Source organism: Ambystoma mexicanum, chromosome 2p, assembly GCF_040938575.1.
Source record: "Ambystoma mexicanum isolate Mex_15411 chromosome 2p, UKY_AmexF1_1, whole genome shotgun sequence".
In the NCBI taxonomy this organism is placed as follows: Eukaryota; Metazoa; Chordata; class Amphibia; order Caudata; family Ambystomatidae; genus Ambystoma; species Ambystoma mexicanum.
In genome coordinates this window covers 1160511840-1160537237 of record NC_090923.1, presented here as the reverse complement: position 1 = coordinate 1160537237, position 25398 = coordinate 1160511840, and the positions used below count along the sequence as shown (strand labels likewise).

General features: G+C 46.0%; 1 protein-coding gene across 1 annotated transcript in view; it reads left to right on the top strand.

Annotated features, from left to right (window-relative positions):
- LOC138567264 (protein Wnt-7b-like) overlaps nt 1-25398 on the top strand; it is a 285438-nt gene that overhangs the window by 207305 nt on the left and 52735 nt on the right. Inside the window, exon 3 of the mRNA XM_069645295.1 lies at nt 14661-14932. Coding sequence (XP_069501396.1) covers nt 14661-14932 — 272 coding nt within the window. The remainder of the gene's footprint in view (nt 1-14660; nt 14933-25398) is intronic.

Here is a 25398-nt window from a genome sequence, read left to right as displayed (position 1 = left end):
CCTTACCTGGATGGCTTTGAAACTTATCTGTCACCAGCATCAAAGGGTCCAAGGGGTCGACTTTCTTCTGGACTTTTGACAGCAATACGCTCTGGAAGTAAATTCCATCACGTAAAATCTTTAATTTCAAACCTTTCTTTCCAAGTATTACTTCTAAATTGGAGACTAGAAAATATCAAAACAAGAGCGATCAAGGGGATGCTTGATACTGATTAATATGTACTGGAACCCCTTGGCTGTAACAAATGAAAAATGTATGGAAATGGCAGTGAATATTTTTGAAGAGGCTTATACAGCCTTCCAATCGAGAACTCCTCTTACGAATTAGTGAGTTTGAAATAATCAGAACCAACAGCAGTGACTACAATCTTTTGAAGGCTAGATGGATCACAAGACGCAAGGCAAGATTAAGGATGATGGCAGAACTAGAAGCTTGCAATGGTGGCATTCGCCTCAGATTAAGTGCTAAAACAATCATAGGGCTAACTGCTAACTACAATCAGATCAGTGCTACAAATATAGATGAAACAGCCGCAGGTTCCATTGATTACCAAACACTCCTAACAGCTTATCAAATTAAGAAGAAAAGATGGAGCAACCACACATTAACATCACATCAGCTTGAATATGACAAACATCCAGTCGCTGAAAGGAGAAAAAACTTAGAAAGATCAAAAGCCTGGCACAGAAAACAAATTCTCGTGAACATCATGACCTAGCCATTGCGGTAGTAAACCGCTACAAAAATTGGCTGAGGTCTCAAGGAGCAACTCTATACCAGGCTGATGCAGCCGAAAAGCTGAAAGTAGTGTGTGGCAGATAATCTAGGGAATTCTGGACTTTAATAAAAACAACTACAAAGGATAAAAGCAATTCTCTCGATAACAACGTACAAGAAAAAGTTTGGACTGATTACTTCACAGCCCTCTTCCAAAAACCAGATGAAACTCTGGTAATATTCCAGGAGAAGACTGCCTCTGAATGGGGTGTTCCCTGCGAAATGGTGGAGATTAAGAAGAAGATATTAAAATTGAATACTTCAAGGGCGCCAGGCCCAGACGGGATTACAAATGCAGAATTAAAAGAACATCGACAAGAATGGGCCATTTTCATCCACAAAGTTATCAGCAATTACATGGAAACGAGAACTATTCCATCATCGTGGACAACATCAATTGTGGTGCCCATCTATAAGAGTAGACCTAGAGAAACAGCAAAAAGCTATCATCCAATAGCCTTGCTGGACGTAATCGGCAAGGTTTTTGGGTCTCTGCTGCTTTATAGTTTCCAATCTTGGGCCAGAGCGTCCGTTAATGAAGATCCTTTTCAATCAGGGTTTGTAAAAGCTGCGGGAACATCATAAAACATCCTTCTTTTAAGTATGTTAAAGGGAAGAACTTTGGATGGTAGCCAAACGATCATTTTGGCTTTTGTTGACCTGGTCCAAGCACATGACCAGGTCAATCGGGAAATCCTGTGGGAGAAATTGTCAGCAAGAAAATGCCCCGATAACATCTTAGAGCAATCAAATCTCTCCACCAAAATACATCAATGAGAGTACGTCTGAATAAGGGAGGCAGCTTGTCGAAAGAAATCCAAACCGCAAGAGGGGTCAAACAGGGGTGTTCCCTAGCGCCCAGCCTTTTCAGCTCCTATCTATAGGACTTCAAAGAACACAAATTCAATGTCAGATCTTTTCCCCCAACAATAGGGGAGGTAAATGTTTCCCGCCTTCTCTACGCGGACAATCTAATTTTATTAGACAACACTGCGATCGGCCTCCAACGCCAGTTGAACAACCGGGCTATCTACATCACTAAAAACAACTTAGAAATAAACAAAAGGAAAACTAAGATCATGATTATGGAGAAGTTGACATAGAAAAATGAGTTCATTGGAAATTGGAAGGGCAGGAAATAGAACAAGTAAAAGATTTCAAATACTTAGGAGTGATCTTGAGTAACAGCAAACCAGAAGCCCCAATCCAAACATATTAATTGAAAAAGCAAAGAAACTTGCGTCACAAGCCAGCGCGATTGACAGAAAGTATGGCCGATTTTATATGATCCCGTTCATACAATTTTACAAAGGAAAAGTCCTGCCCTCGTTGATCTATGGTTCAGACACACTCCCCATGCTTCCAAGGGAGATCTGGCTATGACTAGAAGGTCTTTTTTGGAGGCGAGTTTTTAGCCTACCGCCATTGACATCAATGGCATCAATACGCTACGAACTATGCATTCCCTAGTTGCAGTCGATCGAAAATAGGAAGGCGCTGATGCTATATAGGAAAACACTGATAAGCAACTCCGCAAATATCCTCGGCATTGTAAAAACAGAAATCAAAAGAAAGAAGAGCAAAGTATTGGAAAACTGGGTGCGGAGAAACAAGGATGGCCTAGAGACGATAAACTGCACTGAAGATGAGTTAATCCAAAATACCAACAGGATAAAAAAAAATTGGAAGAGTGGGATTGGGTCCAGACCATCTGCCTGGTCTCCATAAACAAATTGACAACCCACCTGCCTCCAGCAACAAGAAAAGTTAACGAACTTCCGATTTTCTTGAAGAAATTTCCCAGCAAGTCACTCCGCAATATCTTCCTATGGATACGTCTGAACCTCCTTCTGACAAAGGAAATCCGAGCTATAACGAGTGTCGATTCTGTAAGATCGTAGAACATCAGGAAACAATTAGACATTTGCTGCTATCTTGCGTGGGATTAACTACACTAAGAAACACTTATATAAGTCATCTGTTTAAAGACCTTCAAATATGAAACGAAGAGGGTGGTGGCTTTGCTTAATTGAAAGAGGAAAGGTGTCCTTCGTAATAGCAGTTGCCCAGTTTTTTCAGAAACTGGGGCTCCAGAAGTAGAGAGTTAAGAACAGTCATTACTCTGGACATGATACTCTGTACATATTGGTTTTAGAGAGACTGGATCCTACTGCAGCCAACTCCTTAAGCAGGGGGGAAATCTGGGTCCGTTGCTTAGAATTCAAACACTCACCGTGGACACACAGATTGTCTACAGGACAGGGGGAGGCTGGATGGAGAATCAACAGAAAGCTCACATTTTCATCACCCTATCATTTCACTGGCCTGTCCTCCTTCCGGCACCCTGGCTGTACCCAGACTACACTGCGTCCCGGCTAAAGGGCAAGCAGCCATTTGAAAGAGCCCTGCTGTTGTGAAATTATGGAGTCTAAGCCCAGGATTTATATTGATTTATGGAAACTCTGCACATGTAAATAAGATATCCTAATGCGGTGGCCCAGGTACAGAAAAATTAAAAACTGACAAAATCTTTGCAAATACTTGTAATGTTCAGAGGGTGGGATGATTCTTTTTTATATTCAATCACAACATGCTCTGGACAGGACAGCAGCAGAGCCATGATTATCATTGTATAAAGCAAGAAATTATAGAAATGGCATAGACCATAATGCTAAGCAGCTGCAAAGAGATATCCTGTTCAGAACGAAGTTGCGTCCCATACAGAAATAATGGAACATCCGGCATGAAAACGAGGCGCGTACTAGTCTTAAACTCAGCCGGGATGCCACTAGGATTGGTGATCACCAGGCAGATAATGCTTAAGTGTAGTGCCGCGAGCCACCTGAGGAAAAGAGAATATGTCATGTTGTTAGGAAAGCCAGGGAAGTGCAAGCAGGGTGGTTCTATATTGATTCGTCGACAATGTATTTTTTTCGATGGGTTTTTTGACGATTTTATTTTTTTAAACTCATAAGAATGTTTGGAGGGGACGGGGTTCCCCCAAACCCTCTACCCTATTAATATTACACTATTCCCAACCACCCCAACCCTTTTACACCCTTCCCCATAACGCCCTATATTTTTTTATTCGTTTTTCGGAAGAAAGAAATTCGGCAAAACAGCCATCGAAAAAAACACTGTTAATGAAGGAATGTCGTAGCATCAGGAAATGTGGCTCTGCTACCAAAGTGCTCAAGTTTGACGGATGTTCCGTATGGAAGCGCGATGATCAAATGTAACTAACAACATGTATCACATCAATGTATTAGTTGCAATCCCCAAAACCTTGTAAACAGTCACTGAATTTGTATGCAAGCTTGCCATTTTTCGGGTCCTGGATACTCTGCTGGTTTCCCTGTCTATTTCTCTACCATTGTAGAGAAATAAACTGGACTTCCCACCCCTTGCTGTCGTGAACCGAGTTTCGATATTGTGTTTACTTCCACAAAGTTACTAACTCATGAGACGAATGGCAAATTAGCTCCCTTATAACATGTGCTACCCATTGTCTATATGACATAAGAGAAATATATGCTGCATCCTTTTACTCTCTTTCACGTGGGCTGGGAGGCTGCCAAGTTTACTTGTGGCTGTTGTTGGGGACTTGCCATACTTGTCCCTCTTTTATTTCTGCAAGTTGCATCTGCATCTACTCGCACTGTGCTACAAAATAGGCCCGGGAATGAAGGCGTAGCCATAGAATGCAGTGATAACCACCTTAACAGTGAAAGATAACTAGTTCCACTTCCACCACAGTGCGTGTACAAAAGGAATGAACTATTTCATGCCAAATCAGACATGTCTCTTGCACACTCTTGCTCTCTTGTTTTGATCTCATTTCAAGTCAGTGGCACAGAACATGATCCGACCTTTCAACTAGATTTATTGCAGGCACATGGATGTCAGGGGACTTGTACGGCAGAAAGCAAAGGCACTGAATGAGTAGAGAAAAGTACAATAGATAAAAAAAAACATGAATGCATCAAACAGCAGAGAAAAAAGAGTTCTTCAAATGCATCACTTACAGACCCCTCCAGTAACGTATGGCAGTGCCACTGGCTCTCATAAAATGGCAGCTGCTGTAACAGCTTTCAACAGGAGGCTCTGGTCAGGCATGACAGAGCAGCTGACTGACACAGGGCCTCTCACATGTATGTTTCTTCATTGGCTCTGGCAACGTTAGGCCTAAAAAGCTTACACAATCAGGATGTTTAACTGCATCACTTACAGGCCCCTCCCTAACGTAGGCAGTGCCACTGGCTCTTACAAAATGGCAGCTGCTGTAACAGCTTTCAACAGGAGGCACTGGTCATGCATGACAGAGCAGCTGACTGACACGGGGCCTCTCACCTGTATGTTTCTTCATTAGCTCTGGCGGCAAGCAACGTTAGGCCTAAAAAGCTTACACAATCAGGATGTATAGGAGCTGTTTCAACACAATTCCACCAACCTCTAGCCATCCTGTATGGCCACGTTATGGTGTCTTTTTAGTGAGCAGTGAAGGTGTGTACATTGTTCCAAAGAGATATCAGAAGGGAGGGTTGTTTGGCTTTGCCTTGTGTGGGTGGGTAGAACTCTGGACGAGAGGTGAGCATGGCATGTGGCTTTGGCCACTGAGCACATGATTTGCACAATGGCATTCTAACAATGAGTGAGAAGCTTTGTGTCTTCACCTGGGTTATAGCCGGGCATCGTCTGGTGGTGGTTTAGTCCAAGGTTTGGCATGGATAATCCTTTCATGTGTTCTATGTACCTTTTATGGCTATTGGCAGGTGATTGGCTCATTATTATTATTATTATTATTATTATTATTATTGGGGTATCTATTCAGTGGGGACCTCGCTTCAGGAAGCAAGGGAGCGCTTTACAATAATAGAAGGAAGCAAAGATGCAATGGAGCGGGGTGGGAGAAGGTGGGCACATTGACATGCAACTAGGGGGAGACACAGTGGGGAGCCGATGACCCCAGTCTCAGGTAGCCTGGGGAGTGGAGCTGAGTAGCTCTGGGATAGTGTCCTGATACCTCCATTAGCATTGTGTCTCCCTTTACGGTTGGGCTAGTGGCGTGCTGTCTCTCTTCAGCTACTGGGCTGATGCAGTAGCATCTTTCGAATTAAGTCATTGGTCTGGTCCCCTTTTTGGTCAAATTTGAATGTCATAACGAATTCCTTCCTGATATTAGGATAAGGGAGACTGCTATGTGCTCCCATTGGGAACTTGGGCAGTAATTAAACTAACTGTGAACATTCCCAAAGACCTAATTGCATAAATCATTCACAAACGAAGATCTGTGGTAGGGAACAAAGTACAAAGCTTATATGTTATGTTATGATATGTTATTTGGAATTTACATAGCACTCTATATATCATTGGTATGACCTCAAAGCGCTGCTAGGTTGAACGCCCTCGGGGACCGTAGTGCAGGTCAGTTGAGAGAGTAAGGTGTCATAGGGTGCTTGGGAACAAATAAATATACTTTCATCCTAAATGGAGCAGGTGTTAAAAGAGGTGAAAAATATAATGTAACTATGTAATGTAATGTAAGTGGTCTTGCTTTCCACACCTCTGCCACTACAGATGGACTTGCTGCGCTTGGCTCTGTAAGAAGAAAGGGTGTGGGGTTCATTAGAAGAAGAGGGTGCAAGGCAGATGCGAAACATGTGGTGTTGATGGGTGCAGGTCAGGTAACCGGTTCCTGAGTGCTAATCGTCCTCCACTGGGTTTGGCGGAGAAACCTGGGTGTATGTAATCCTTAGGGAAGAGCCACAGATCTGATAGACTGCAGGGCTTTGGGTCTGGTTAGCTGCTGACTTGGGAGTGAAATAAGGCTAAACAATTAGAGCTTAGTCATGGCTAGGTTAGTGTTGTGCTAATTGCTAGGCATGTGGTGGCCATCTGTGGGGGTTTGTGTGTGTAAGGTGGTAGGAGATCTTAGAGAGGAGTTGGTTAGCTCAGGTAAAGCGGGAGTAGGCCTTACTAGGCAAAACAACCTGAAATCCTACATTCCTATGACAGGCCATTTGCAGACAGTTCCCATTTCTCTAACTCCCAATGCCACCTCTCTCGCTCTCTCCCTTTCTCTTTCTCTCTCTCTCCGTCTCCCTATCCCCCCACTTTCTCTCTATCACTGCCTCAAAAAGATAAATGTAAGGCTTATGGGAGGCAGGATGTTTAGGCTAAGTGGAAGGGCAGCCTGAATGTTGAGGACCACAGTGACCCCTTTCAACTTCCTCAGTAAATTGGTTAGCAGGCTGACAGATATCTCAAACCTCACTTTAACATGTTCAGGTGCTGTGCTAAGTGGCATGCTGGGACCTTTTGCCCTTCCAGGGCAGGGCCCGTCGAGGCAGTGCAAGGCATTTGTCAGGGGTTCGTTAGGCATTGGACAGGGCAGGGGCCAGAATCTCTCCTCATTTCGCCCAGAGGTCTACCCTGCTGTCTCCCACAAGCCCCAAACTCTTTTCACACAGTCCAAAATAATTAAATCCCCCCGACTCCCTTACGAGCAGAGACAACTCACCAGGTTCTGATGCACCAGCAGGCCTTCTGTATCAGAGTGATGCTGTAACCCTGTAGCAATTCTTCACAGTGACATGATGAAATGAGGAGCAGAAAAGATGGACGGTGGAGTAGGTTTTCTCAAAAGAATGCCCAGTACCTTGGCCTAAAAAAGGGTATGGAGAGGTAACACAGCTGCAGCATGGTAAAGAGCATTGTGTTGGCAGTAACAGACAGGGGTTTTGGGGCTGGGTGATAATGGACTTACCAATAAGACTGAAATCTCGAGTTTGCAGTCCCTATGTCCCCATGCTAGCTAAGGCCATCCAGGGAATAGCTTTCCTTGTGGCAATGCTAAGTTATGGGCTCAGCGCAAAATACAGCAATGCTTTATTCATCCCGATTATAAGGGCTACCCTCCCAAGGGTAAGGAGGGGCTATAATGGATTAGCATACACACAACATGTGAGCCGTTCCCCACAGGGAGTCTCCTGGAGACAGGGAAGGTGCCACCTCACACATTAATAGCTATTTACACCACAGCATAGAGTAAGGAAGATAAAGGTTGTAGGTCTGTCTCTCTGAAGTAGGTGAGGTGTTGCCCGAATTGTGCTCTTACATTTAAAACGTTGACACAAGTTGGTAGGATGTCTTAAGGAAATGTCAGAGAAAGGCAGCAAAAGTACTGCACAGTCACTCCTGGACTGTGCAGTTGCAGTGTGTGCCCTGTGTGACCGCAAAAGCAATGATGCATTGCCCTAACTTAGGTCTCATTCTAAGCCAGCTGAGGAAAGTGAACAGCGGATGTGCAACACAAAGAAGCTTTAGAAGAGGTGATAACGTAAATGATATCTCCCTTCATCTGTTGGATTAGTGACATGGGGCCTCATGCTAACCTTGCTGGTCCGGAAACAATGCTGCCGGTAAGCTTACCTGCACTGTTATTTCTGGACCGGCAAAGTACATGTCTGGGGGCGGGTGCCCTCCGGGCAGCAGGTATGACTTGCCCGACAGGTATGACTTGCCGGGGAAGACCGGAACCCACCCACAGACTTTCACAGAAGCACCGGCACCGTTATTACCAGTGCTGGTGTTTCCGTGGTCCCCATTCCCATAGAGTCCTATAGGAATCTATGGGAAGGGGGAACAGCATATTACCGGCGCCTGACTTTCCGGCCGCCAGGGTTGCAATACCCCAGTGTTACCGACAAGCGAGGTGCCGGTAACTGTTTACAGGTCCGGTGGATACCTGCTGGTTTTACCAGCACGGTTACCGATAGACCCGTAATGAGGTCCATGGTCTCTGTTTTTGACTATTGGGTTAGTGATGTCCTGTCTCCCTTCAGCTACTGGGTAGTGTCACCGCGTACCTTTGGAATTTCAGTGAGTGTTATGTGCCTCTGGTTGGGAGTTTCCTTAGTCATGTAGTGCCTTTCTTCAGCTTGTCAATAAGGGCACTTTTATCACACATTAGCTATGTGGTTGGCTGCAAAGGGACATTGGTAATAGTACTGTGCCTCTTCCTGGGCATTAATCAATTGCATGCTATCGATTTACGGCTAATTGCTTGGTAGCAACCTTTATCCTTTTAACTGTAGGGTTGGGGCTGGGGTTTCTCCTTTCAACTGTTATTTAAGGGATGTGTCTTCCTTTGACTTTTGGGACAGTGGCTTAGTGCCTTTTCCAACAGCTAGTGGATTTGTGGCTTGGTGTTTTTCAGCTATAGAGTTGGTTGCAATCTGGTTCTCCTTAGCTTAATCTATGGAATGGGGCCTACCTTTGGCTATTAAGTTGAAGGCACGCTTTCTCTCATTGACTTTGGGGTTAGTGGCATATTCCATCGTGGAAAATCAGAAGATTTTTGGAGAAAAAGTGGAGGATTTGTCTCCAGTAATACTCTGAAGATAAAACCTCCACTTCATCTACAAAGTTGGAATTCAATGGTGCAGTAAAACTGATGGTAATTTAGGTCTTGCTAAAAAAAGACGGCAGCAACCAAATTACTGGCATACATGTACTGCACTGCCAATCTTATAATTAGTGCGAATGTGCCTTCCTTTCACTAATTATGAAGTAGTTTGTGGTATTATGTCAGTCTTCCAAGTTCTGCTACTGAGTTAGTGGCACTGTTTCTCTGTTTGGCAGTTTGGTTATCAACATGGTATCTATATTTGGGTATCGTGATCATGGTGTGGTGTGTATGTCCGACAATTGGGTTGGTGACATTGGGGCTCATTTTCTGGAAAGTCTTAAATGCACAGAGGGCAATGGCAGCTTGCACTATGAAGTGCAAAACCACCACTGTAAATCCTGGTGGACCTGCTCTTACATGCATTTGTTGCACTTTGTATGGCAAAGAGGTTGTAATGCTACACTTCACCTATGCATGATGGGAGGCATTTAGCATGTATTTCTATGAAATCCTCCAACTGTTAACAGATGCTAAAAGTTGGAGGATTCCACAAGAAATCTACCCATTAACACCAGCATCAAAATCTGACGCCAGTATTAAAGCATTACTTTTCGGCAGGCAAAGCATATGGAGCAAACTGACAGGTACAATTTGGTCTTTGCCCCAGCACCGTCTCCCAAAAATTACAAAATCCACTAATTCGCAAACAGAGTTGTAAAACGAGACATAAAACTTTTGCATCTGCTTTTACACTTCTACTTGCGCTCCAGGGATTGGAAAATTATCCCCCCGATGTCTCCCTCTTCAGTTTTGGGTTAGCCTCCTGGCAACACCCAACAGCTGCTGGTTAGTAGCATGTTATCTCTATTTGTTTATGCTATGTTAATATGCCTTTATACTGTGCCAAATCGCCACCATAGTAGTTTTAGAGAACCGAGAGCTTGTCAGTGGAGTGGCCTACAGTACCCCCGCCAAGGGTATGCGGTCCTTAGTCTGTGTGAAGAAAGAAAATTGGTGAGGCTGAGATAAAAGGATGAGAAACAGTGTATAGAAACAGGGAGGGAGGTATGCAGCGGGGGGAGAAGGTGTGGTGATGGCATGGGTGTCACTCCTGTTAGGTGGGCCATGGTTCTGCAAAAGGGAGTACGCAGGTATGCCCTAACATGTTGTGATAACAGAGTTGTGTTTCCAAGACAGATTTGAAGAATTGTAAGTTACTACACAATGTAATGTTTGATGCATGAAGGGTTTGAAAGTGCACTCGGCCAATCGTGGAGTTTTGTGGCTTATTCGCCGCAGCGTCTCTATAATTTGTATCTCAATTATTAATTCTGTGACTGGCAAGACTGAGCCAAGAGTGTATAAAGGTGAATGTTTTTGGTAACAGAAGGTAAGGGAATGGCGTGGTCAAACTGCTACTGTCAAATTAAAATGGCAGCCACCTTGATGTCAAAAGGGTTATTATGAGGGGTTTGTTCCATTTCAGATCTACTAGACTTTGTTTTAGTTCACAGAGACAAAGTGGTGCCTTATTGGAAGGGGGCTATCAATGTGTAGTAATGCATAGCCTTCTAAAGTGAGAAAAGTTAGCCTGGCCTGCCTATGCAGAATGCGTTCATTAGACAGTGTATCTAGGCAGGACGAGAACAGCTAAATGTCTGTTCTGTATGCAGTGACGGACTGGCACCCTTCTCTCATGTTATGCTACTATTCTTTGGCTGTTGCCATGAGCCTTTGACATGCTTTGTACAGCCCTTTAGGTCACAGTAAGGCCACTTCACAGGACTGAGGAGCTGTTGTGCATGCTGGACATAGTACCCCTGGACCTGGAACAACATCTTCATGCAGAACGAGTTATGCTCATAGAACTGCTAGACCGTTCTATTCTAAATGGAGATTGTTTGATGCACTGCCGGGAAAACGACGTCTGCATTATTCACATCGTTAAATTCACGTGATTTAGGTTAGTCACGTGTGTTTTGGCAGTCATGTTCATAAGCAGCATGAATACGTCGCTCGCTGCTTCTGATTGAACCATTATGGCGTTTGGTAGCTGAAACCCTTGATCTGCGTCCTCGCATTTTCTTCAGTTACTTCCTTGGCTTCTTCGGCGTGTTTCCTTCCACACGCAAATTCCTGGAGCTGCTGTCTGGAAGTCATAGGTTGGCCGCACTGTCTGCGTGCTCTTCAGTCACGTGTATTCTGGCACGCGGGTTCCTGATTTCTTTGCATGCTGCTTTCCTAACTACGTGAAGTTGGTCGTGTGGAAATCCCACGCTATTTCCAAGCACGGCTGTCCTGGGCTGCGTGAACTCTGTCACGTGGATTTTGGAACTCTTCAGGTACGGCTGTTCTGACTGTGTGCACTTTTGTTTGCTTATCACACGCGAGCTACTCTATTCTTTACACGCTGTGGTCCTAGTTGCATGTCCTTGTGTTGCGTGTAAATCCTCACGCTGGCAAGAGCGGGTGTCCCGGCTGCGTGAACTCTGTCGCGTGTAAACCTGCACGCTGGCTTTTTGCTCACGCTTGCAAGAGCGGCTGTCCTGGCCGCGTGAACTCTGTCAACTGTAATCCTGCACGCGGGCTTTTTCCTCACACTTGCAAGAGCGGCTGTCCCAGCCGTGTGAACTCTGTTGTGTGTAATCCTGCACGCGGGCTTTTGAACTCTGTTTGAATGTGTAATTCCACACGAATACTATTCTTTGCTTTGGAGTGTATCCCTGGCACCTGTGAGGTGATAACAGGTGGACTCTGTTCATCATATTTCTGTTTCTACGTGGGAAAGGAAGTTTTTCTTTTGAAGGTGATTGTGCACAGTACTTTGGACGCTATCCTGTGGTGCACCAACCCGGTATCTAGCGTGAGCCTCGTGCTGTTCGGGATAAGTCTCCCTTACTAACCTTCCCTTCCTTTTCGTTGTTTCAATTCCTGGATTCTTCAGAGACTTGGTGAAGACTTCCGTACTAGCCCACAGGTCAGTGTTGTTAACTAGTGATATTGCTGTTCTATAGTCAGTTGTTTTGGGACAATTTCTTATGATACTTTATTTACCCTAGGCTGACTTCCTATAAAGCTCCCACGCCCTTTCCAGTGATCCCTCTCTCTGCCTGTTTCATCGGTCAGAGAGTGGTATCATTTGGAAGGTCTAATTTGACTTCACTACTATCAAGTCGTGTGAATAAGGATCCGGAAGAGCCCTACCAATTGTATCCTTTTTGGTTACCGTATCCTTTTCAAAAGATACCATGGTTATTTATGACAGGAGCAGGGAGTGAAGCTTTCATATCGCGTGCCAACAATTATGAACACCAGAGCTCCCAAAGATCAGTACTGAGGGGCCCCTAAGCCAGCCAGCCAAAGTGGAGAGAATGGCCGTGCATTAGAAGTGATTGTGCCCCAAAACAAACTCACAGACAAGAGCAATGGCGATCTGGGCAGCCTGCACACCTGGACTTCCTTATAATAACATCCTCCGGGAGGGGATGTATGTCAGAAATGCACATTTTCTGAGGTTTTAATTTCCCTGAAAAGGGAGGACATTTTCCTTTCCTGTTGAAACCATGCCCAAGAAAACACAGGAGTGAAAGCCCTTCTATTTACTCCCTTAGAGCCCGAACAGCCACATGGCCAGGTGCTCTAGACAGGAAAGCCAGAAGGAAATATGGGCACTTAATGAGGGCGGGTTCTCAGCCACGGCTGCCCTGGGAGAAAAGCCCTTGCCCGGCTTCATGGAGCTTCTTGAGGCTTTCTAGGACCTTCATGGGGAGGGCTAGTTGTGTGTGAGGCAGGAATTATTTTAGGCTGTGTTTGGACACTTATGAGCGTGAATCTGCGTAATCTAACCTTTGTGTGTCCTTCTCAACTTGGACTGCTGTTACCCTGTCCTGTTAATAGGAGGCAGCATGCACATCTTACCTCAAAACAGGGGTGTAGAGTCTGGTTACCAGATTACATTTCCAGGTATCCTTTGGGTGTTATGACACCCATTTTGTAAACTGAGTGCCGCTCCTGTAGGTTTTATTAATTTGGCTATTTTTTGGGGAGTGCTACCTGCCACCTTATGGCTGCTTAACGGCTCTTAAACATTATATATTATGGCAAGCCGACATAATGAGACACCACATAATATAACCTGACATAACACGACCTAACCAGCTAGCAAAAAAGCAGAAACCGGCAAACAATGTGGAGGGTGGTGAATAAATACATACAAACGCAAGTGAAAAACAAACAAACCTTGAGCAAATTCCAGTTACCATGCATTTAGATTTGGGAAGAAAACACATTGCACAATATGTTCCAACAGCTCAAAAACATGACATGGTGTAGCATGACATAACAGTGTAGCATACGAGCGTTTCGAAGCAGGGCAGAGCATAGAGAATAGATCATAGTGCAACTTCATAGCAAAACATGGAATAGTTTAGCACAACAAGCGCCCGAAGTAAGATATTGGAGTGGGTGCACACACTCTCTCTCTCTCTCTCTCTCTTTCGCTCTCTCTCTCTCTCCCCCTCTCTCTCTCTCTCTCGCTCTCACACAGTTTGAAGTCTGCTACTGCCCTGGGGTTGACTGCTGAGGTAGTTACACAGTGTGGTAATTGAGGTAGCCAATGTCTCTCTGGTGTCTCCATTCAGCTGTTGGGCAAGTCGCATAGTGTCTCCCTCTGGCTATGTGGGCTATTGATATACTGTCTCACTTCAATTATTGATTTGGTGGTGCGCTGTCTTTGGCTGCTGGATTATTATAATGGATACCTCTTTTTATCTGTTGGTATGGTCGTATGGTGTTTCTCTTAGGTTGTTGTGCTATTTCTAGCCTCTCTCCTTTCAGCTATTGTGTGGGACACACTAAGTAGGGAATAAATGCACAGCAATAGCTACGTTTGGGCATAGCATGCAGGAGTCTGTGTGGCAAGCCCAATCCTGGTGCATCATTCACGCTTGGACTTTTTTGTGGGTCCTGAACTAATTTGGAAATAGTGCTTCATTATGAGTAATGGGGGAGTCGAATGGTTTCTCTCTCTCTATGGATCTCCCATTCCAAGTCCTTTTCTTGCATCCCTTACTCTGCAGGGGGGTACGCTCTGAACGTTGATGGGTCTTAGTGATTGGTTCTGGGATCTCTTTGTAAACTAGTCCGTTTGCTGTGATCTTCTTGGGGATCATGCTCATGGTGTACGAGCAATGCCCCCTATCGGAAAAGACACATGGGCCAGGTTACAGAAACTTTGCACTGGTGTAAGAACAAATATCAATAGGGTAAAACTTGCCTTAGTGCAAGAAGCATATTCTGTAAGGTAATGTTGAATGATGGCAAATTTAGCACAAGTGCTATGACTAGGAAAAACATTGTCCTGGTACAACAATGCACTGAAAGAATGTGTTTTGCACTACAACAATTACATTGGAATGTTGGTGTAACATCCGTCTAAGTGTACTTGTAATTCCTCTCTTTCGATTTGTGCAGGTTGCAGAGAGATGGCTTTCTCCTATGCCATTCTGTCAGCAGGCATCGCCTATGCCATCATCAGTGCCTGCAACCACGGCAACCTCACTGACTGCGGCTGTGACCAGGAGAAAATTGGCTACTATGACAAGGGGAAAGGATGGCGGTGGGGTGGCTGCTCAGCGGATGTGGCTCATGGAATCCGATTTTCGCAGGAGTTTGTAGACGCAAGAGAGGTGAAGCGCAACGCACGCACTCTAATGAACCTGCACAATAATCATGTGGGACGCCAGGTGGGTCCTTGGAGAGAGTTGGAGTGTGGTTTGCTTCACACTGTGTGTGTTTAACCTATCTGTGATGTCATTCAAACGTTGCTTCCTCCCACCAATCCCTCCACGCTGCAGGCTTAAGATCCCCTCTACTTTTCTCCTCTATCCACATTGGCCCCATCATTATGTTGAACTATCGAGGCACAGCCGGTTGTCTCTTACTTGATTACCAAACTTTTCAGAGTTTATGTCAGTTTGAGTGGCTCTCAACTATAAAAGATTCACCAAATTAGCTTCTCCCAAAGAACAGCTACATTTTTTAATTGCACATCCTCGCTGATGCCTGAAATTGTATTGCCACACAAATGTCAGCACAGTCGTTACCGTTTTAGGCTTCTATTTGGTAATATAGTTAGGTCAATTTCCATCCATTGGGCATAATCACTGGATTTACCTCGAGAAAGATCCGACGTCTATGGGCATTCAAAGTAGACCTCAAAAGACCCTTTGGGTGTGATGGGCTCCATTTCTATGTTTTGATCGACTGTGCATGGTGTGATGAGTCACCCTGGGAAGATGGCTATTTTGCATACACTTGTTCAGAAGACAGACCACAGAGTTCTAATAAAGAACTAAAGGTCCAACATTCCACCAGAAATTGGGTCAGCCATGGACGCCATGCTGGTGGAGCCCTATCCACCAGCATGGCATCCATAGCTGCCAAATGAATGGCATCTGGCTGCCTCACATTTTGTTCTCATGAGGTATGGAATGTTAGCCCTCTAGTTCTTTACAGCAACTCTGTGAGACAGACTAAGTGACCCCCCTAGTGTACTGCCATGTCCATGTTACCGGACTGACATCCTGGAGAGGCCTGTACATTATTATTCACAACTGCTGGGAGGGGATATGCTGGGGGAAGGTGGGAAGCTTGTTGGTGTTTCAAACTCTAAGGGACTGATTCACAGAAGCATTTTATAATGGCCAATCCCATTGGGGAATGCTCTGTGATACAGGCCCTAGGTTTTCAAAGAAGACACTTATACACATGTGAGATGGAATGAGCCCCAAGTTGCTGTGCAGTGTACCTCCGTACATGAAGCCTAAGCTGCTGAGAGGTGTAGTCTGCACCAAGCCGCTGAGAGATGTGTGAGATGCAGTGTGCATCAAGCTGCTGAGGTGTGTGAGATGCAATCTGCACCAAGCTGCTGATGTGTGTGAAATGCAGTCTGCACCAAGCCACTGAGAGGTGTGTGAGATGCAGTGTGCACCAAGCTGCTGAGGTGTGTGAAACGCAGTCTGCACCAAGCCACTGAAAGGTGTGTGAGATGCAGTGTGCACCAAGCTGCTGAGAGGTGTGTGAAATGCAGTCTGCACCATGCCGCTGAGAGGGGTGTATGATGCAATGTGCACCAAGCTGCTGAGGTTTGTGAGATGCAGTGTGCACCAAGCAGCTGAGAGGTATCTGAGATGCAGTGTGCACCAAGCTGCTGAGAGGTATCTGAGATGCAGTGTGCACCAAGCTGCTGAGGTCTGTGAAATGCAGTCTGCACCAAGCTGCTGAGGTGTGTGAAATGCAGTCTGCACCGAGCTGCTGAGAGATGTGTGAAATGCAGTCTGCACCACGCCGCTGAGAGGTGTGTGAGATGAAGTGTGCACCAAGATGCTGAGGTGTGTGAGATGCAGTGTGCACCAAGCAGCTGAGAGGTGTGTGAGATGCAGTGTGCACCAAGCTGCTGAGAGGTGCGCAAAATGCCAGGATCCTCTATCTGCTGAGATGTGTGAGAATTTGTGAGCCCCAAGTTCCTGAGAGATTTGTGAGATGCGGAAAGTACTGAGGCGCTGGGAGGTTTGTGAGACACTGTGAGCACCAAGCTGCAAAGAAGTGTGTGAGACACAATGAGCTTCAAGACTCTGAGAGGTGTGCGAGACACTGTGATGCTCAAGTTACTGATGGGCGTGTGAGCCACAAAGAGCACCAAGCAGCTGAGAGGTGTGGGAGCAACTGAGGGAGTGTTGAGTGGGTACCAGAACCACTAAAAAGAGGAATACCGCTAGGACATAGGGAGTACTAAGGTGTTGACAAGGCTGACCCACTGCTGATAGTTCTAAAACATTGGGATAAATTAGATGGGGAGAAGTGCCACTTCAAAATTCAAGAAACCAAGTAAAGAGGCACGATGATGCATTCTGGAAAGTGAAGCGAAATCTTAAAGTATTCTTTTTTAATTGTTTTAATTATGTTATATAGTTGTAGAAACAACTTTTAACATGTTGCTTGTATGTCAAGTACACAGTCATAAACATATTTATAAAAAGAATAAGATCACTGAATCATACATCTCATTACTTATCTTTATTAAAATGTATAATAAAACGGATGCACATATGCTATAATAGCCAACAAGTCAAGAAATGCAATTCATTACAATACAATTCATAAGAATACATTCAAGCATCCTATACAATTGCCTTAATCACATTCCTAATTTCCTAAAAGAACAAAAAAAACATAAAGAACAAAGGGATTCAGCAACTTCAACCACTTCATTACTTTTCTTTCATACAGTTCATAGGGACAATTACACTTATACTAAAATAACCATAACAACACAAAATATAATACAGTACAATACAAGTCGTAAAAGCACATTCAATCAACCTGTAAAATTACATTCCTAATTTCATAACCACAGTCTTACACTTCTCCATAAAAAAACAATAGTGGCGCAGTGCATCTTTGAAGAAAAAAGGCACAAATTAGGCAACTTCAGGGAGAATTCTCATTTCTATGTTAATTCCCTTCTACCTTAGCGAGCCCTAGCTCTTTTGCTGGACTTTTTACCCTGAAGAGAGTGAGCCATTTTTCTCACTCTCTCATGTATTTTGTTCTGATTTGAACCCTGTGTTTCTTTTGGTTTTGGAGTCTGACAAACTCCATAGGCATCATCTTTTCACATTGTGACACACAGCACCCTTAGTGCAGTGTCACAGAAAAATCCTTTGGATTTCTGCCACGGTTTAAATACCCTCTCTTGGATAAACTACTGTTTCCAAGAGTAGTAAAGTGAAATTAACTTTACTTACCTTTTTCTCTTTGTAGACCCAGCACACACTATCTTACATAGAGTGCTGGAGGGGTTACTTAGTATCCCCTTTGTCTACCTTCTCATGTAACATTTTTATGTTACCCTTTCTGCAATTAATGGCTGGTGGCAATGGTTTACTTTTTCCTACCATTGTGCCTTTTTACCACAGGCTGAATTCTCAGCTGCAGTATTGCACTCATGGGTGTCCATTTTGTGAAAATGTCCCGGTCTTCTTTTTTTGCCATTTCTTGTTGGAAAGATCCTTCTTGAGATTTACTCTGTGCGCCAAACCAGGTTTGACCCCTTTGTTCACTTTGGCTTTGGCGAGGTTCACTACTGAAGCCCGCCTCTGGCTCCAGCGTGTCTGGGAGGGCAGGAAGCGAGGGAGGTTCCTGAAACTCCCTGTGCTTAGTCTCCTTGGTTACAGGAATGCACCCAAAGGTGATTGGCTGGCGGGCTGTCCTTAGAGGACAGCCACCCAGTTGTGTGAGTGACAGCCGGGCTACGAGTGAATGGGTGAAACTTGTACAAAAGGTGAGGTCTTTTGCAAGGAAGTGAGAGTCAAACACTGGATGAAGGAACTGAAGAAGAAACTGAAGAAGACGCTTGCTATAACCTCCTGGAATGTCGATTTGCCCGGTGAAGCCCTACTGCATTGCTGAAGATCTGAATTTTGAATCGACTAGAGAAGCCCTGCAAGGACGACTTCTCCCCTTGGGTTGCTCTCTGAAGACTCTTCTTACCCTCTGACTTTGTGTTGATCTGTCCCTCCGAAAAGGTCATACATACCTTACTTGTATAGCTGGGAAGGGGATAACCTATATTTCATTGGCGGATTGAAAAGTGCTAACCTGTTTGAGAAACTTATTAACCTTTATTTCCTTTTTGCCACAACTTCAGAATTACCATTTAAGTGTGAAAAGTGATATATTAATGTCCACAGTGTCCTAACTATTGAAGTCACCTCAGGTTGTAGGATTATCTGTGTGCCATCCCAAAACGGCATCTACTTACTTTATTGAACTGAACAAGTTTATTTTGAAATGTATTTTAAGTGTTGCATATTGCTCCCTTCTAAAGAAGGCTTATTTTAATGAAATATTTTTAGGAAATAATTATTTTAATCAAGAAACTTTGAGTATAAATGTTATTTGAATACCTGTTACTGTGAATCTCTATGTTACAACCCTACAGCTCACATTGATCCCAATTGAGATAGGCCTGGCTGCTCAGTCACTCTACCAACTTGTGTAGTACCGGCCTATACCAAAGGTCGGGCTACCTATTGCCAAGAGGACACGGCTGGTGTAGTCTCCCACAGGGTTACTGCATACAATCTTGCCTAACATTCAACCCCTTCCAACTGCTCGAACTATAGCGACTTTAAAAATCCCATAAAAGCAAGAACAAAGGAGGTTGTCCGACCCACCAGGAATTGATCCCTCACCATCTCGTTCTCCCACAATAGTAGTGAGTTAGAAAAACTTCAGAAAATTCATACGCTTCCCATGAACCAAGGTGATGAATAGATGTTTTAAGGTCTCTAATTGACCATCATCACAGCAGAATCTACAATCAGCCTGGGGTAATGGCAAGAGACCAATGCTCGCTTGGACTGCCTTTGTCAGAATCAAGTTCCATTAAAATCTTAAGAAAGTCCTCCTGACGATTCTGTCGGGATAAATTGCCAGATATGGAGCTAAAACACCAGAACCTTTATAGTCCCTGGCCAGATGTTTCAGAGAATCATATTTGTGTATTTCATCTATAGTGTTTACCTGATCACTTTGATAAAGAACTCTCTTCACACGACTGGGATCCTCAATTAAGTCCTCATTTGATAGACCCAATCTCTCGAGCCAGGTGGAGGAATGGGTGGAAAATTCTGCAATAAAGGCATCGCCTTTTGCCTCAAGTGTATTCGTAGAATCAAAAAAGAGGGAATTCTTAACTGGAACCAAGATTTTATAAAATATAGATAAGAATTTCCACTGTGCCCTACATTTAAGCAAACTTAAACTGAGCTTGTATCTTACTGTAGCAATGGGTACCAAAAAGGGAACCCTAAGAGCTTGCCTACAGATCATCCCTTCCAAATAAGGCAGTAGATCCCATAGAAAAGGTTTGGCAATGCTTTACCCTCATAAGATTTCATGAGAGCGATCACCAAAACCTTTCCAAACTTGGAATCAACCCTACTCAATTGATTAGAAAGTGCTTTTGTGCTTAATTTGAACATGTCCTTCACTTGGATTTTGTTTACTTTTACTGAGATAGGGAAGCCTAAATAGGTCAAACCTTCTACTCTCTCCAAGCAGTCCCTGCCCACTTAACAAGTAAAACTGACGGAGTCACTGCAAGGGAATGTGCCTGTCCATATGTTGTGAAGCTCGTAAGCAAATGTTGCAGACCAATTGGCATACAGTCAAATAAAAAGAAGTCATCTTCAGATGCCAGCCATATCGGTTGGAGTCTATAATTTTCTGGCGGGGAAAATGCAGATGACTCCAAACAATGACTAATGTCTGACAAATATGTCTGTAATACCACCAGGGGGCACATGAGCATGGCTGCCTGAGCCTGCGTCTCCTCATTCAGGCTGAATCATTTTAAAATTAAAACAGTTTAAACTGCAATTCTGCAGTTCTCCTTTCTCCGTTCCTGTTACTTACCTTCTGGGGCCCCTCTGACTGCATTTTCAGCGAAAATCGGATCCGCCTTGAGCGACATCGGCTCGAGCCTCGGGACGGCCTCCTCTCGCTCTTTCATAAGGCCGACCATGCGGGATCCTTCCCGCCTTGCAGACATCTAAGGCGGCAGTCATCCCCTCCAGCCTCTGCACACCCGGCGGCAGCCCCTGGATCCTCCACCCACCCTGTGCAGCCCCTGGACTCCCTCTCCTGGTTCAGGGTCTGGGTGCGACAGCGGCCGTCCACAGAGCCAGCATCGGACTGGCTTCGGAGTCTCTCCTGGCTGCCAGACCCCGCGCGGCCCTTGGAACCCACCTTCATTGCACCGGATCCGGACCTCCTCTTCTACCCACGGGGTCCCGGTGGGCACTGAGGGTCGGGTCCGACTTGATCAGCATCGGTTCGGGCCTCTGAACGGCCCCCTCCCGCTCTATCTTCGGGCCGGCCCTGCGGGATCCTTCCCGCCTCGCAGACATCTAAGGCGGCAGTCATACCCTCCTGCCACTGCACACCCGGCACCAGCGGCAACCCCTGGATCCTCCACCCGCCCTGTGCAGCACCCGGAGCCCCTCTCCTTGGATCGGGATCTGGGTGCAGCTGCAGCCATCCACGAAGCCAGCTACTGACCTGCTTTGAGATCTCTCCTGACCGCTGTGCTCCACTCAGCCCTTGGAGCCCCTCTTCATCACACGGGGTCCGGACCCTGCTCTTCCACACACGGGGTCCCGGTGGACCTGCATCGCTGCTTAAGCCCCCTCTGCACTACGCAGGGTCCGACCTAGCCTGGACAGTTCTGTGTGTCCACTCTCCGGCTTCAGAGCACTCCGTTCCTCTACCAACTACTTCTCCACTCTACGGGGTCCTGGAGAGCCTGCTGTCACTCGCAGAGCCAGAGTCGGATCCTCCAGGAGCCTCCATTTCTCCCACCCTCACTATACCCGGGCGGAGACGGGGCAGCATTGAGTGTCCCTTCTACAGCTCTAATATGATCCGCTTCCTTGTTGGCCCCCCCCCTTCACTACTCCAATCCTGGTAAGCCTGCGGCTGTGGTCAGATCAGTCATCGGATCCCCTGGGTCCTCCACCTTCCATGTCCGGGCTGTGTCGGGGCTGCACTGAGAGTCCCCTCCGTGGTTCTGAGGTGCCCCGCCTCCTCAACGGCCCCCTTCTCCACTACGCTGAGCCCTGGTGAGCCTCCAGCCACACCTTGAACCAGCTTTAGGACCTCCTGAGTGACCACCTTACCAACGATTGATCTTCGGCCCCTGCGTTGTGGTAGCTCTCTTCATTCTACTCTGATTCTACTACCTACAGTGGTCCGCTGGTCTCCCCCAGCCATCACTTTCAGTACCTACTCCTTATGACCTTCTGGGCTCCTGCTGGTCATCTATCTGCACTGGATCTGTAACCACCTGTAACCTCTTTGCTCACACTCGGGCGCAGCGGCCCGAATCTGCTACTCACTTTCTTGCCTCAGGCGCCAGTTCTCCTCCAACCACGACCTCGAGTGCCTACTCCCTCTGACCCTATTGATTCCTGCCGGTCATCCTTCAGCACTGAGCCCGTGACTTCCTTGCTACAATTCAGAACTAGCACCTCATTTTCCTGCCTCAAGCACCTGGACTTCTCCAACCGCAGTCTTGAGAACCTACACCCTCTGCCTCTTTTGGCTCCCTCCAGCTGTCTCTCACCACTGACTCGAGTCCACCTTGGACGCCATCCCCAATTGGACTCCCCAACTTGAATCCACAGTACCTGCTCCCACTGACCCTATGCGATCTGCCATATCTCCCTTCCACCTCACCCTCCACCCTCTCCCCTCCCTTCCCCCTCCTCCTCTCCCTTCTACTCTCCTCTTTCCTCCTTATGCCTAGTCCCCTTCACTATCCTCTCCCCCACTCCCCCAGCCATCCCCCTTCCCCTTCTCACCGTCCTTACCTTCTCTACCCCCCCCACTGCCAACCACGCTGCCCTCATGAACATTGCTCTCTGGAACGCCAGATCCATCTGTAACAAAACCACTGCCACCCTTGATCTATTCTTCTGTCTTAACCTTCATTTCCTCTGCCTTACTGAAACCTGGATTCCTCCTCATAACACCTCTGTCCCGCTTCCTTAACGACCTCCTCTTCCTCTTTCCTCCATACCCCCTGCCCCTCTGGTCGTGGTTGTCATAAGTCTCTCCCCTTCTCACCTGTTTCTGTTGTGTACTTGCGACCTTCTGGGATTTCTTCTTCTTTACGGTCCGGGATTTGTATAGACCCGAACGCCGATCTTTGGCGTCCAGCGTGAGAGCAGCGGTTCAGTTTCCAGGAGCGTTCAAAAAGTCCAGGGTAATTCCAGGAAGTAAATATGGTACGCTTGGAGGCACGGAGGACCGTGACTCGAGCGCGGAAGGTTTTCCAGGAGATTGGAGAGGGAAGGGAACAGGAGGGGATTCAAGGAACTGGGAACAAGCAATCAAGCGAGAGCTCCGATCGAACTCTGGCTAAGCACGTCCGACTACAGGTAGCGGTAGCGTTGAGACACGCAGAGCCGCGGGGCGTGTCTCTTTTGTAGGATGAGCAGCGTGGAACGCATAGACTGATCTGGAGCATTCCGTTCCGGGCGACCATGTTGGAAGGATAACTGCATGCAAGCCCCTGCGAGTCAGGGACCAGGAGGTCCAGAAAGGACGTAGACGACGGTTCATGACAGTATGCCTCCTCTGGAAACCAGCTCCTCCGGGTTTGCCCGGATGGATCAGATGAAATCGTCGAACCAATCTGGGAGCATTCATGTTTGACACGGGTTCCCAGGTACGCTCACTGGAAGGGTACCCTTTCCACTCAATATTGTAGTTGACCATGTCGATATCTTGAGTCACAAATCCTGGAAACCTCGTATTCCAGTTGATCATTTACAATAACAGGTGTAGATCTAGGAGCTGTTCGGGATGACTGAATGTATGGTTTTAACAGAGAAGTGTGAAAGACTGGATGGATTATTTTCCAAGATTCAGGTAACCGAAGTCGAAAGGCCACTGGGTTGATGATTTCTTGTATGGAAAAGGGACCGTAGTTTCTGGGAGCCAGTTTGTTGGGGCGCAGGTGTCGAGGAAGGAGCTTCGAGGATAACCAAACTTTATCTCCTACTGAATAGGAAGGTCCAGATCTTCTTTTAGAGTCAGCATAACTTTTGACATCTTCTCGGGCCCGTTCTAGATATTCCTTAACCTCCTTATGTACTGTGGTGAGGTTTTCGATCCAGGAGTCTACTGCAGGTACTGGAGTAGGATGTGGGAGTACGGAGGGTAGGACGGAGGGTAGGACAGATGGATGGAATCCTTGACTAGAGAAGAAGGGACTGGTCTTGATAGCTGAATGATCTGAATTGTTATAGGCAAATTCAGCCATAGGTATTAGGAGTGACCAGTCGTCCTGAACTTTGGTGGCAAAACATCGTAGATATTGTTCGAGAATCTGGTTCACACGCTCCGTGGCTCCATTGATTTGTGGATGGTATCCAGAGGATAAGGCACGTTGGATTCCCAGAATACGACATACTTGCTTCCAAAACTGAGATATGTACTGAGGTCCTCGGTCTGAAATGATCTTGGAAGGCAACCCATGAAGTCGGAATATGTGTTCCAGGAAAATTCCGGCAAGGTCTGATGAGGAAGGTAGTTTGGATAAGGGTGTAAAATGAGCCATATGAGTAAACAAATCAATAGTACCATGATTGTTGTGTAGCCTCTAGAGGGTGGTAATTTCACAATAAAATCCGTGGCAATGAATTCCCAGGGTCTTGTTGGTATTGCTGGTTGGAGTAGGAGTCCGGCTGACTTCTTATTATCGTGTTTGTTCTGATTGCAAACTGCGCATGTTTGGACATGGATCCTAATATCATCCTTCATCTTGGGCCACCAAAACTGTCTTTGTACTAGATGGAGGGTGTTGGTTATCCCACGATGTCCCGAATGTAAGGTATCATGACATAGACTCGTGATCCTTTGTCTCAGTCCAGGAGTGGGAATGACTAAGCGATTATCTTTGAATAGATACCCGTCCTTAGCTGTGAGATTCCATCTGTTATTTCTCTTGTGCTCCTTCCAGAGGTCCGAAAGTCGAGTTTGGCCTTGGATATTCTCCAGGAGGGTGAGTGCTTGGGCAACAAAGATCGTGTGAGGAAACATCTTTGGAAAGGTCAGATCCTCAGAGTTTTCATAGTCAGGACGTCTGGAAAGGGCATCAGCAATTATGTTTTGTGATCCAGGGACATGATGACTGTGGAACTGGTAGTGGGCAAAGAAGAAGGCCCAACGGGCCTGAAGACTGTTCCTACACTTCAAGGATTGTAGAACTTGAAGATTTCGATGGTCCGTACGGACCTGGACTGGATGCCTACCTCCCAGGAGTAGATGTTGCCATTCTGTGAAGGCTTTGGCTGATGGCTAGAAGTTCCTTTTCCAAGACGGAATAATGAGTCTCACTGGGCACCAGGGTTCGTGAAAGGTAAGCAATGGGGTGCTCCAATTTGTCCTCAAATTCCTGTTTTAGTACTGCTCCTATGGCGTAATTGGATGCATCCGTCTCCACTAGGAATGGCCGGTTAATATCGGGTTGAGCCAGGATGGGGGCTTGAGTAAACTCTGTCTTTAATCGTTGGAATGCCTTGTCTTGATCTGTAGACCAGAGAAATGGAGCATCTTTCTTCAAGAGAGCAATGATCGG